This window comes from Primulina eburnea, chromosome 8, assembly GCF_022965805.1.
Source record: "Primulina eburnea isolate SZY01 chromosome 8, ASM2296580v1, whole genome shotgun sequence".
NCBI lineage: Eukaryota > Viridiplantae > Streptophyta > Magnoliopsida > Lamiales > Gesneriaceae > Primulina > Primulina eburnea.
This window is the reverse complement of record NC_133108.1, coordinates 30,124,152-30,138,593: the sequence shown is the minus strand read 5'-3', so window position 1 is coordinate 30,138,593 and position 14,442 is coordinate 30,124,152. Positions and strand designations below refer to the sequence as shown.

The 14,442-nt window shown below is 37.9% G+C and overlaps 1 protein-coding gene across 1 annotated transcript; it reads left to right on the top strand.

Annotated features, from left to right (window-relative positions):
* The first annotated feature begins 9,004 nt into the window (after positions 1–9,004).
* LOC140839141 (uncharacterized) lies at positions 9,005–13,580 on the top strand. The gene is made up of 5 exons (XM_073205775.1): positions 9,005–9,255; positions 10,010–11,359; positions 12,084–12,227; positions 12,317–12,468; positions 12,666–13,580. Exons 2-5 carry the CDS (start codon positions 10,639–10,641, stop codon positions 13,191–13,193), a joined length of 1,545 nt encoding a protein of 514 aa, XP_073061876.1. The 5' UTR covers positions 9,005–9,255; positions 10,010–10,638; the 3' UTR covers positions 13,194–13,580.
* The last annotated feature ends 862 nt before the right edge of the window (positions 13,581–14,442 follow it).

The following is a 14,442-nucleotide window of genomic DNA, read 5'->3' as shown; positions in this document are numbered from 1 at the left end:
CAAATATCAATGCAATAAATGAAAGTATGTGATTTAGGGAGACTCGAGTCAACCTCACTCGAGTTGTGCAATCCCAACTCAACATTAATTTATACCTTTCTTTCTGATACTCTGACTCGGTCGCAGTCTTGAACTCCAAGCCTGTCAATACTCAGTGTCCAGTTGTAGCCTACATCGCTAGAAACTCGATACCGAAGTCGGATTTGAATTCTGATAGAAGAATTTCTCACAATCGCAAGTTTTTGAAATGGAAACCTTTTAAAGAAAAGGGAAGAGGAACTTCACGATTTCATCTGATGAAATCGTGAAGAATCACCCTTATATATATATATCACTTGCATGTCAAACAAGTGGTCAATTCTTTGTTCTGCACGTTGCACCGCGGGTGCGCTCATTACATGACCGCGGGTGCGCTATGCCTACTGATCCTCATCCAAAATTTCCCGAAGCATGACCGCGGGTGCGCTTGGTTCTAGACCGCAGGTGCGGTGTCGGCACCGCGGGTGCACTCTGGCTAGCACCGCGGGTGCCGTGATGCTTCGGCCTCACCTTTCAAAATTCCATTTTTGATGACCGCGGGTGCACTCCTGTTCTGGGCGCGGGTGCGGTCTTGCCAATCTTCAAAATTCTAATTTTCGATTCTTACAACACCTTATAATCTTGTTTTATCATTTCTTATAATTTCTGGGCATTACATTTCTCCCCCTCTTAGATCTGAGTTCGTCCTCGAACTCGCAAGTAATCACTTCAGATATATCAGAAGACATATATACAGAGTTTAAATCAGAAACTTATCGCAATGAATATGTTCTGAAATTTCAATCTCATATCAAATTCTATCTCTACAAATAGCTCTGATAAAGTCAATCTCGCAACACTGGCTATACAACATCTGTATATACTCTTCTAACAGTTCGTAACAGCTCAACACCATCAACTGTTATTAAGTCAGTTTATCTCAATCCGAGATATATTCGATCTTTAATCTCAGTTACCAACAGTCATCGTCCGACGTTGGCATATTCAGTCTGATTATCATGAGCTATTTTCATTTTCTTCTGACTTAGCTTCATCTTTTCAGTCATATCTCTGATCCTGTCAGGTCGAATCTCAGGAACCTCAGAGATATCATCTCAATAAAGAGAGAATTTGTACTTCTTAACGTACAACGTGTCTACTAGTGTCATTCCCATACTCATTTAATATCTGTTGTGGTATGAAAACTCACAACATGACAATAAATCCTGCCAATTAGTGTTAAATCAAACACTACAACTCTAAGCATATGTTCTGAAATCTGGATACTCCACTCTGACTGTCCGTCAGATAGTGAATACTATTCCGTATTCAGATATAATCTAGTATCCAACTCTTACTGTACATTCGGTCAAATGTGCAAAATCAACCAAAATCACGGTTTAATATAATCAATTCTCAACACTCCGTGTAATCTAATTACTTTTCTTGACAAAATCTCAGTTATATATCATATTTGTACATCTTCATGTACGAGTTAGCACTCGCAGACTGGGTCAGTCTGTCATTCCTAACTCAATCAATACTCAATTTCGAAAGAAATGTAGTAACTTCATCATGATATCCCTGGAAATGTAATCTCATTTCCATTCAGGAACCGACAAGTTATATAACCAATCTCTTGGTTTATTTTCTTTCTATCTTTATCTGTCTGTAGTTCAGACATTTTAGTCCAAATTCTGCCATATCTAATCTCATCTGTTTCTATCAAAACATTTTCTGCTATCAGGATGCCTACTGAATCAAGTATTGCACCTTTCTAACAATCTATGTCATTTTACATTCGAAATATCGGGCATAAACAAATCAGTTATTAACATACAATACAGTATTACTTACCTGATATTCTGATCGATACTCTGTACTGACTATCGATATTGAGTTCTAAACATTCTAATCAACTTTTTGTGATCTGCTTAATGTTTCAGAATCAGCTCTGGTTCGGACGGTACAATATAATCTCCATTGTCTACAATCTGTCTCAAACACGTATTCAGAATGACATCAATATTCAATCAGATTCAAAACATGCTAAACTCATAAACCGCAACTGTCTGACACTGATGTCAACCTCAGCTGACTAATCACGGTTTAACTCTGTTAAAATCAACGAATATATCATCTTCAGATATAACACATCCTGAATGAAATCCGTCTCAATCAGGATTCATCATATCAACAGTTTCTGATATCAACTCAAAGCTAAAATCAATCTCTCTAAAATTAGATCTAGAGTCTTATCTGAGGAAAACGTCAAGAACTTTCTTATCATTGGTAAATCAGCCAATGATAGACTCAACTTCAGTAAATCAACTGAATACATAAGGAGTTACTCTGCTCCTTTCTGTAATAATCGAGGTATAGTACGAATATCAAAGGAATTCTCAGTCTAAAATTCTTATCGTACAATATTCCTCCTTTGGTCATCTCAGGTCTGATTCTCACCTTTTTTTTTTTTGGAACTAATCTATGGTAGCTCTGTACTGGATTAGCATATCCATATCAGTAATGCAGTTCCAAAATCATAGAACACCAGTACAATACCATCTACCCCACGATCTAACTCGATCTCATTCTCATTCTACTGTAGTATACAAGATCTAACAGAAATCACTGATACAAGATCTTTGCTCAAAGAAAAAGAAACAAATACTACAGTAAATAGGGACTCAACAGATAATGCATGCATCAATGCAATTCTGTCAAAAATAAAATATGTGAAGCACCGGTATCCCTCAATACACATGCAGGAAAATCAAACAAATCAGTTACCTGCAACATCATCATCTGGTGCTTCCGGAGCCTATTCCTCGGTCAAAGCAAATACTCTGGCCTGCTGTCTAGGAGGCTGGCCAACTGTCTGGCTTCCTCCTGGCCTCTGCCGTGACTGAGATGGTGCTGGCTGACATGATGCCGCTGGTCCAGATGGTTCAGCTCCCTGGGATCTTTGGGAACCCCTCTGTGGACATACTCTGGCAAAATGTCCATGTTGCTTGCAGAAGTGGCAACTACCAAGTACTCCTTGGCATTGCTCAGTGGAATGTCTCCCTCCACAATTTCCGCAGTAAACGCCGTTATAACTCTGCTGAGAACCACTAGAGCTAGAAGAACTGCCGCCAGACTTCTTAAACTGCTTTCCTCTAGCCTTCAGAAAATCTTTCCTTCCACCACTGCTACTGCCACTCTCGAATCGAGAAGGTGGTTGCGGTGGTCTCGACATTGGAGGAACAAGTTCAACTCCTCTCTGCCTTATCAGGCCCGCTTCAGCGCCCTTTGCTCTATTCATGGCATCAGCAAAGTTATTCGGTCGCCCTGTGTTCACCAATGTAAAAATATCGGGATTCAAGCCATTGATGAACTGATCAGCAATAGCTTCGTCATTTTCAGACACATGTGGAGCAAACTTCAACAATGTAGAGAACTTGGTCACATATTCTTCAATGTTCAGCTGACCCTGTCTCAAGTTGGCAAACTCCGCCCCCTTGTCCTTTCTGTATGATATTGGGAAGAATCTCTGATAAAACTCAGTTTTAAACACATCCCAAGTAATAATCGTACCTCGTTGCTCCAAGGCCCTCTTCATTGTAATCCACCAGCTTTGTGCAACATCCAGCAACTGGTGCCCAATCAATTTAATCCGGCGCTCGTCACTGTACTCCAGTGAATCAAACTGCAACTCAATGCTACCTAACCAACTCTCACACTCGACTGATGTCTCAGTACCCGTCAGAGAGGGTGGTTTGAATGACTGAAACCTCTTCAGCAAGGTTTCCATTGGAGTCGGTGTTACATCCATTGGAGGATTCGATGTACTACCCTGTTCTGGAATTCGTCTAGGAGGCATATCTGAAACTCAAAAGGATTAGTAATCCAATCCGACACATTTGTTTCAATTCAGTCTCTCCTCCGATCATCTTACTGCTGATCGAGAATCAGTTCAGATTCGTTCCCAATAATACATATTACAAAATCAAATCAGATAAACAAAATCAAATCAGATAAGTCAAGTAACATGTATTATATAACGCAGTAAGACATGCTAGCATTCAAAAACAGGAAAGAAAACCTCAATCTACCCCGCTCACTAGCCTCTTCTATCTCAATCTACAGTTCTAGTACCTACGGCTCTGATACACCTGTTGTGGGGACCCGGACGCTAATCATGTTCTTAATCATCATTGGGGACTAATTAATCAATTATAAAACAGGGTCTAAATTTTTTTAAAAATACAAAGCGGAAACGTAATGTAATTTACTCAAATTACATACTAAACATGAACATACAAATATTGCGTTATCTACAAGAATTCAACTAGGTTCAACTACATATCAGTGCTGAATCCTATGTTGCTTCGAAGCCCGGATCTCCACGCTATCTAATCTTCTCTCATCCTCTTCTTGACCCTGATCCAGCCCCACCTGTCGTCATGCACACATACAAAACAAGACAACAGCCGGATAACTCCGGTGAGATATAAATATCCCAGTATAAACAATGTACACATGCAATCATATAAAAGTATATACGAAAGCATATAAACATGTCTCAAATCAGAAACATAAATCCATATCAAACATTCAATAATCATGAATGGTATAAACAATGTAAATCAACATGTCATATCAAACTCAACTCAACCGACGTGTTGTCTCAGACTCGCCTCCACTGACGCGTCGTCTCAGACTCAACTCAACTCTAACCTAGGGATCCCGATGTCTGGATATAGGTAATTATATCGAATCTCAGTCGATAGGAATGAATCAATCCCTAAACGGCATCGATATAATTCATATATCAGTGTCTGGGCGAATCAGCCGCAGAATTGACGAATCAGTCAAGAGTTAGGCGAATCAGCCAATAACCAGACGAATCAGCCTGTAATTAAGCGAATCAGCTTAAATTTAGACGAATCAGTCAATAACCAGACGAATCAGCCGGTGACTAGGCGAATCAGCCTATGACTCAACGACTCAGTAATCAATACATGCATTCAGTATCTAAGCAAATCAATCGATGACTAGCGAATCCGCAGTCATTACATGCAGTGGCTATAAATCAATAGACTACAATCATAAGTCTCATCAATTGCAAATATCAATGCAATAAATGAAAGTATGTGATTTAGGGAGACTCGAGTCAACCTCACTCGAGTTGTGCAATCCCAACTCAACATTAATTTATACCTTTCTTTCTGATACTCTGACTCGGTCGCAGTCTTGAACTCCAAGCCTGTCAATACTCAGTGTCCAGTTGTAGCCTACATCGCTAGGAACTCGATACCAAAGTCGGATTTGAATTCTGATAGAAGAATTTCTCACAATCGCAAGTTTTTGAAATGGAAACCTTTTAAAGAAAAGGGAAGAGGAACTTCACGATTTCATCTGATGAAATCGTGAAGAATCACCCTTATATATATATATATATATATATATATATATATATATATATATATATATATATATATATATATATATATATATATATATCACTTGCATGTCAAACAAGTGGTCAATTCTTTGTTCTGCACGTTGCACCGCGGGTGCGCTCATTACATGACCGCGGGTGCGATATGCCTACTGATCCTCATCCAAAATTTCCCGAAGCATGACCGCGGGTGCGCTTGGTTCTAGACCGCAGGTACGGTGTCGGCACCGCGGGTGCACTCTGGCTAGCACCGCGGGTGCGGTGATGCTTCGGCCTCACCTTTCAAAATTCCATTTTTGATGACCGCGGGTGCACTCCTGTTCTGGGCGCTGGTGCGGTCTTGCCAATCTTCAAAATTCTAATTTTCGATTCTTACAACACCTTATAATCTTGTCTTATCATTTCTTATAATTTCTGGGCATTACAGTATTGTTATGCCGTCGAAACATCAATATTGATTTAAATTGATCAGTCATGATATTGATTGAGATTCATAGTTATACTGTTGATGTTGATCAGATTGTATACCGATTTGAGTATTGATCAGAGCAGATTCTGAACTGAGATATATACTGATATTGTATTTATGTGATTTGTCATTATCAGATTGATATGGACAGATTTGACTTCGAGACTTCGTCTTCATCAGACCGGGACGAAAAAAGTATAATTCATGTGATATACGGGAAGACATAACTCGAGTAAGATCCTATTTGAGTTTCCCAATAAAATCACATACTAGATTATTATTATATTCTGATATGAATATGCTTTGTTTATATGTTGATATGCTACCGCTTTGTTTACAGATTTTTTATTCATTGCATTTAAGATAGAGAGTCTTGACAGATCAGTCAAACTTCTAGACGTTCGGTGGTATCACAGCGTAGGAGAAGATCAGTCTCCTATCGTAGATGTGGATATAGATCAGATCGAAGTCTAGGAATAAGACGTACCGTCACCCCGATTGGTAGGGTAGGTGATAGATCGTCTTATTCACACCGGGATCCCTAGAGTTATAGTTGAGTCGAGTTTAGACATGATTTGACTAGAACTGCATGCGTTTATAGATGTGGTTTCATAGACTATGAAACCCATGTTTATTGCTTTCAGTTATGATAGCATGTTTATATGATTTGATTTAAATTGCATGTTTATCTGAATTGAATTGCATGCTTATTTTGAATTGATTTCATAGAATATGAAATCTATTACTTTTGATTATGTTCATGATATCATGTTTTATGATTTAGATTGTTTATATGCATGCTTACCATGTTTTATACTGGGATTTATTCTCACCGGAGTATCCGGCTGTTGTCTGGTTTTGTATGTGTGCATGACAACAGGTGGGGCAGGATCAGGGTCCAGAAGATGAGGAGAGATCGAGATTAGAGTGGTGATCACGGACTTGGATGTAGATAGGTTTTATTACTTGAATGTAGTAGTTAAACCTAATTTTTAAATTAGAGGCATGTTATACAAGATTTGTATTATTATACTAGTTTGTATAATAGATTGATTCCATTACCTTCCGCATTTTAAAAAGAAAAATTTTTAGACCCTGTTTATCTTAACTGATAATTAAACCCCAAAGATGATTAAGAAGATGATTAGCGTCCGGGTCCCCACAAGCTAGGTGAACCTGATTGTGGCGATTCTTCAGCTGGAGTATCAGACTGTGAAGTATCCAGATTAGTAGCACGTAGTTTAGATTTTTTGGTTATCGAAATTTTATCTCCTGAAAGTTTTTCACAATCCTTCACAATATCCCACACATGATCAAATGAAAATGGTTTGTTATCTTTACTGTCTTGTACATACAGTACTTTTGTGCGGTTCATCTACATAAAAACAATTAAAAATTAGTTAAGAAATTTGAATGTGAATGACTCATAACTTTTTTTAAAAAAATAACTTACGATATCTTGTTCATATGCACCACTAGGCTTGAGGTTTTCAATTTGTCGAATGCATCCTCTCATACGGGCAACAGAAGTGAGGATGTTTCCCATGCGCTTCTCAACTGATCTTTGAGGTCGTGGATGTAAATCACTTCTTCTTTCTTTGTTGTATTTCTCAGCAACCCGAGACCAGAATTGAGTCCTCGATTGACTTATACCTATAATGGGATCCTGTGAAACATCAAGATAAATATGACACAAAAACTTATCTTCATCAACGGTGTAGTTCTTTCTTGAACTTTCTTCCATCTATCTTTCGCTAATATGCTTATAGGTGTATTGATATGTTTTGAATATAAATGTTACTATTTATAGTATTTCGGATTATTTCTAGAAAATATGCAAAAGAAATGATAGTCGTTTGATTAGATTTCGATGGATATCAGCCATTGAAATCTCATCTGTGTGCCATCCGTCGGTTGAGATTACCAAAATCTAATGCATGACATTTTAAAAGTTATTTATTTGGTAGAATTCTTTTATCAAACACCAAATTCTATTACTATATACCTTTCTTTATTCATTAATAACTAGTGGACAAACTCAAATTGCAGTTCTGCCTTCCTCGTGACCGTTGAGTCACATGGTAAGAGATATATGCCATTGGATGAGATTCCTTATCTAATGAAATCTAATTCTATGGATGGAAAGATTTCGAGATAGGAAATCTCATCCATATTATCGTAAGAAATTCTATATAAACTCTAATTCGTAGTATACATTTTTCAAACAATTTATATTAAAAAAAATGAATTCTTCATCAGGCTCATCGTCATTATCCGATAATGAAGATGAAATAACTAATTATTTGATCATCGATAAAGCCATTGATGAGATTCAAGGAGCAATCATTAGCCATATTCATGCACGCAATACGATACTACACACCTACATCAATCAACAAGTTAACGAAGGTCCGAGAAGAAGATCCATTCCAGGTCACATTGTAATTCACCGCGATAGAGAAATAGCCGATCAGAATTTGTTCAACGACTATTTTGCTGAAAATCCCAGATTTCATGAAGGTATTTTTCGACGACGATTTCAGATGTCTCGTCATCTATTCCTTCACATTGTGGATGGTGTCAAGAATCATTGACACCAACTTTTTCTTCCAACTTTATAAGATTGATGTTATTATTATTGTGTGTGTATCTACTCTATTTTATTAAAGTTGATGATATGATAGTAACCACCTAAGAAGGACACCAACTTTTTCTTCCAACTTTACCCTTATGTAATACTAATATTACACTTTTATTTATTTTTTAAAAAGAATTCAACACACACTTTTATTTATTTATTTTTTTTGTTTCAACAATTCAACTATCAATTTAGTCCCTCCATAATTTGTCAAATTTCACATTAGTCCATCGATAATGATAAAAAAACCTGTAGACATATGTATCGCATGTACAGAATAATTAGTAAATGAAAAGGGTCCATGTCCGATATAAATATTGATATTTTATTACTATAGGTCCATGGGCTTGTATTAGCCCGTCTTCCAAGCGAGAGGGAGACCTCAAGTTTGTGTATATACACATGCCCATGGGCCTTAGGAAAAGGGTCATATCTGATTTTGATATTTTGTCTGTCTTCAGTGTCTGGACGACCATCACAATTCCACACCCGAACACTATTTTGTGTCCTAATTCTGTTAGGCGTGCCGTTTCTTGTCGTTTTCTCTCTGTATTTTTGTGCTTGAATTTCCCCTTTCCTTTCTGTTAATCGTTTTTTTGTGTTGTGATTCAGCAGTGTTATTTTTCTCCGCAGCTAGATTCATCGTAAACTGTGGTCTCGGCAGCGCTTCAGGTCCTATAGTCTGATGTGAGTGTCGATTCTTTATAGATGGATGTCTCTTTATAATTTCAACACATTCATGTTTTCATTTTCATTTTGTTTTTACCTTATGTGAGATAGACGCATAACTATTGATATGCAATTGGGTATGGGATCGATGCATTTATTACACGTCATCTTGGAGAATATTTGACGAGTTTTTAGTTGGGAAAGACAAATCTTTTCTCCTGTGTGTGTATTGATGGTCTGATAATGTAGATGGAAGCATACAAAATGTGCATTATATGCTAAACATACTGTTTAGTTAACATTTACTTGTTTGTAGTTAGTTTCACAAGTTACATATCAATATGATTTCTTTACCTTTCCCAGTCAGATATGGTAGAGTGGAAAAGGAATTAGAGTGATGAAAATTATTGATTTTTTATTTTGACTATTGATCTCTTGTCTCCAAAAGCCCTCCATAAATGACGATCTGCCCACATGATTTCGTGTTGTATTACAAGATTGTTATCAATCGTCATAAATCAAAGAGTGATGTTATATGTTACATCAATATTTGTACATTACTAAAAAAATCAATACAAAAATTTAATTTATCAAAATCTAATAATATATTGAATACAAAATCTCACTATATTATAGCAAAATCTCATGATATTATTGATGTACGATATATTGGATGTACTTTTAGCATTATCCTAAATTAAAACATAATCTTAATTATATATCTGCTATCATCCCCCTATTGACTTGCCTATTATCAATGGTTCTTTTGCAGAGTTTTTTTGAAACACAGTTGGTTGATTCAAAATGTCATCACCATATGTTCTTCTTGGAAATAGACCACTGGACCAATGGAAGGTCATTGAGCTAAAGGAAGAACTTAAGAGGCGTAAATTGACTATTAAGGGGTTGAAAGAAGATTTAATTAAGCGTTTGGATGAAGCAGTGCGCAATGAATGGGAAAGTGGCAAGAAGAGTACTGATAACAATCTAAATGAGGTTAACCAAATTGTCTGAACAAGCATTGGAAGGTTATACTGTTTCTGGAAGATCTAAAGATCTTGCAGATACTGGGGGCAGCCTGTTTGGGACGCTGGATGGCAACCTTGATATTGGGATTGATCATGACATTGGATTACCAAGTGAAGCCAAAGACATGGAAGTGAACCTTGAACAGGAAATCAATACGGTTGAGGTTTTAGGGGAGCAGGTCTCTCAGTTCACAACAGTGGAAACTGCTATTGTGGTCAGCGAGACAGTTGCTCCTGTAACAGCTTTGAGTGGATCAGAGTTGCACAACTATGGCAACATGAGGAGGAAGATCTGACCAGAGGAGTCAACCATGATACAGTAGAATCACATCATGAGGATGTTACTCCTGTACTCTCAGATCCCTCTATTCCGATGCCTCTGATTGATGAAAGCAGCATGACCATGCCACCTCCAGTAAACCTTAAGGGTAGTGAAGTTCAGAATGAAGCCACTGTTTCACTGGTTCAGCCTGAAATCGATACTTCCGAGGGTCCCCAACCGGATCACCAGGTCCAGCAATTGAAATATCAGGTATCTGAGGTTGAAAACCCTCATTTTGGGTCTCAAGTAATAACTGATTCTGTTTCTACTGAATCTGAATCCATTATTAAGAAAAATGAACCAAAGCTTGATATAATTAATGAAAATGTCAAATTAGAGCTAGATGTTGACTCTGAGAATCCCCCTCCACCCAGCACTTTTACCTCTGATGGTGTTGAAACACATCCAATGGATGTAGAAGAGTCCCCGCTTGACACAGTAGTAGAAAATGAAGAGATTCATGGTCGTAATGCTGAATCTGTTGACATTCCAAAGAAAATTGATGTAGATGAATTGGGTCCCGAAAAGCTGAGTTTTGACCAGAGTTCTGGTGATGACTCCATGGAGGAGGATGTAGTGGAGAGTAAACAAATGGAGTACAAGACTGTTTCTGATCAAACAAGACATCTGGTGGAAAAATCTGAACTACCTATTGTTGAGGAGGATAATATTGTTGATATAGTTTGTGGTGATAAGACAATTGAAGCTATAGTTGATAATGCTGTAAACAAGAACGTTGTTGTGCTGACATCTATGAAAAGGAAATTTGATGGTAATGGCGAGTGTTTTTCATTACAGTTCTTGTGTGCAATCTTGACATTCATGTTTTCTTGGGTGGCATTATATATTATATAAAGTTTTGAATTGGTGGTCTGATTTGGAGTGAATAATCATGATAGCATTGAATTTTTGTTTCCTCGAGGATTGTTTTCCTTGTTATCTGTGTTAAAAACATGGGTACCATATGAGAGTGGTTGCAAGAAAAGGAGAGAGAATTATTTTTAAATGGCCTTTTCTTTTAATTTCAGAGAGGATCATATCTTTTTTAGGTTTTAAAAATGGACAGAATTTTGTGCTAAAGATTCATTAAGAAGATAAACTTTATTTCTTTTAAATGTTCCTTTTACAAGTTTTTCTGTCTGATTTTCATGTTTTGGTTTAGTTGGGTTTTCAAAAATTAAAAGCCCAAAAAAATCCAAAAAACTCTAAATTCCTAGGGCACGCCTAGATCCGCCCAGGAGCGTCTAGGCGTCCTTGCCACCTAGGCTGGCCGTCTAGCACCTTTTCGGTGTGGTTGGGCGGCGCCTAGACGGACGTCTAGCATGAGTTTTGGAACACTGAACTGAAGCTAATTGCTTCATTGTACTGTTTGGACAATGTTGAGAACTTTTTTCCTGTTTCCATTGCAAAGCCTTGGTGATTTATGATTTTGAACGTGACAGATATTGAAGCAGTTGGGAACAATGACACAGCGAAGAGACAGAACAGATGAAAAGTTGGTGGACTTGAGGGTTCTGAGCTAGAAAGAGGTAACTCTGAGACTCTCAAGACCCCTAAGAGTTCATCTCAAGCTCAAACTTCCATCAGGCGCTTGAACACGTCTGACTCGACAAATAAGGAAGCACCAAAAGAACATCTTGGTAACTGCAGTGTTCCTAATAATTATATTTATTTCATTATTATGTGTATCAGTAATTCTCTTAACCATACTCTTGTTGGATTTTGGTAGTTCCGCCATCACCAAGGTCCCCCAGTAACTCTCTCAGAATCGATCGATTTCTGCGTCCTTTTACTTTAAAAGCAGTGCAAGGGCTTCTTGGAAAGACGGGCACTGTTACCAGTTTCTGGATGGATCACATTAAAACTCACTGCTGTGTCTCCGTAAGTTTGTTTTCTCTCTGGCAGAGTGCATGATAACTTTATCTTGTAATTGTGTCAAAAAATTTAAGTTTGTTTTCTCTCTGGCAGAGTGCATGATAACTTTATCTTGTAATTGTGTCAAAAAATTTCAAATTTTTTTAATTCTTGATCAAGGATTTTGTTCTGAAAAATAACTTTAAAGTACTCATGGCATGCAGTATTCATCCATTGAGGAAGCTGTAGACACCCGGAATGCCGTTTACAATCTCCAGTGGCCTCCAAATGGAGGACGCATGTTGGTAGCGGAGTTTGTTGATCCTCAAGAAGTTAAAGCTCGTGTGGAGGCTCCCCCTGCATCTTCCACAACACCGTCAAGCAGAGCGCTTTCAAACTTCTCCACTGCTCAACTGCCAGTGCAACCTCAACCGTCTCCGCGCCAACGAGTTCCGACACTGCAACTTCCACCTCTTTCTCTTCCTCCACCACCGCCACTGGCTAATGCAGCACCAGTTGGGGAACGTCAGCATCCGTCAAGGGTGGTACCTCTACCAAGAGAACAATTGCACCTGCTCCCAGCTAGGGATCAACCTAACTCTCCACTTCCTGAGAAAATTGACCCACCCATTGTCACTTTGGATGATCTTTTCTGGAAAACTATTTCAGCCCCTCGGATCTACTACTTGCCATTGTCTGATGAACAAGTTGCAGCAAAGCTGAATTCTCAGGGGAAGAATGTTTATCGTTAGGCTGTATACTTAGGGCCAAGTTCTTCGTTGATTCTTGATAGATTGGTTAGCGCGAAACTTAACAAATAGTATATTATAATTGCCTCTTTGCAGGTGTGCAGGTGTGGCGTGCTTAATGTACCGGTTTTCAAGGAGGTGCTGCTGTTGCTGGTTTGTTGAAAAGTTTATGCTTTTATCATGGGAGGCATTGGGTTGAGATTGAGTGAAAATCAATGTATGCATCTGTTAAGTCAAGCCCTTTTTTCCTAGTGAATCCTCTCTTTATGTAGGCCAGGTTAGGTGTCCAACTCGTCCCAATCTTAAATAGTATGCAAAACATTTTTTTAAACTTGCTGAGGACATCGTTTGTGGAATTGCTCTATTTACTTGAACTCCATTTCTGATGTTCATTGATTCTTCCTATGGCATGCACTTTTCGTTCTTCTTGCGCCCATAGCTGATGGATGTTGAATTCCATGTCCCTGTATCATGCATGCTTTACAATCAGCAATTAGCTCTAGTTCATTATTCCAAATCTTTTAATTCTCGGGTTCCTTTCTTGTGTTCAGCAAAGTTTTCTGATGGGTAAATATCACAAAATTATCTGTTTTTTGAAACGTTGCAGTTGCTGGTTTAAAAAATTATTTGTAAGAGGGATAAAACTAGTCCTTCCTATCGTTATTTTCGCAAATAATCTCGTTTATGCTACTTTATGATAACGAAACCATCCAGCCAAAAACATCACTAGCTTACGCTTTAAGTGTTAAATGCTACCGTCGTGGGTTCAGTGAATGGGTAAATTAGATTAGTTTTATTAACTGAGTGAATAGGCCGATCGAAGTCAAAAAGAAGCTACTCTTAGTCCATTTCTTTTGTCAAACAGTTGAATATTTATTTCAGAAAGGTTTATTCAACCTGATAGGACCATGTAACATTTTAAAAAGTGTAGTGGGGAGGAAAACACCGACTGGCCTGGGTTGTGAGTGCTCTTAGCCGTTTGGATAGTTCATTTTGCTCATAGGTGTCTGACCCTAAGATGTGGATCATGGATCTTGCTTTTGAGCCAAATGTACGATTATGCCACTGGTTTAATTTAATAAGCGAAAGGTACCCAAATTTGTGAGAAGTAGGAATTAAAATATTTTTACGACTGTATATGGAGCGAATTTTTTTTTGAATTTCATCATTTTCTATTTCGTTTTTGTCAAAACATCCGTTGATGTGAGTCTAATTTGAGTTGGATCCGAAAATTACTTTAATGGGTTTCCAT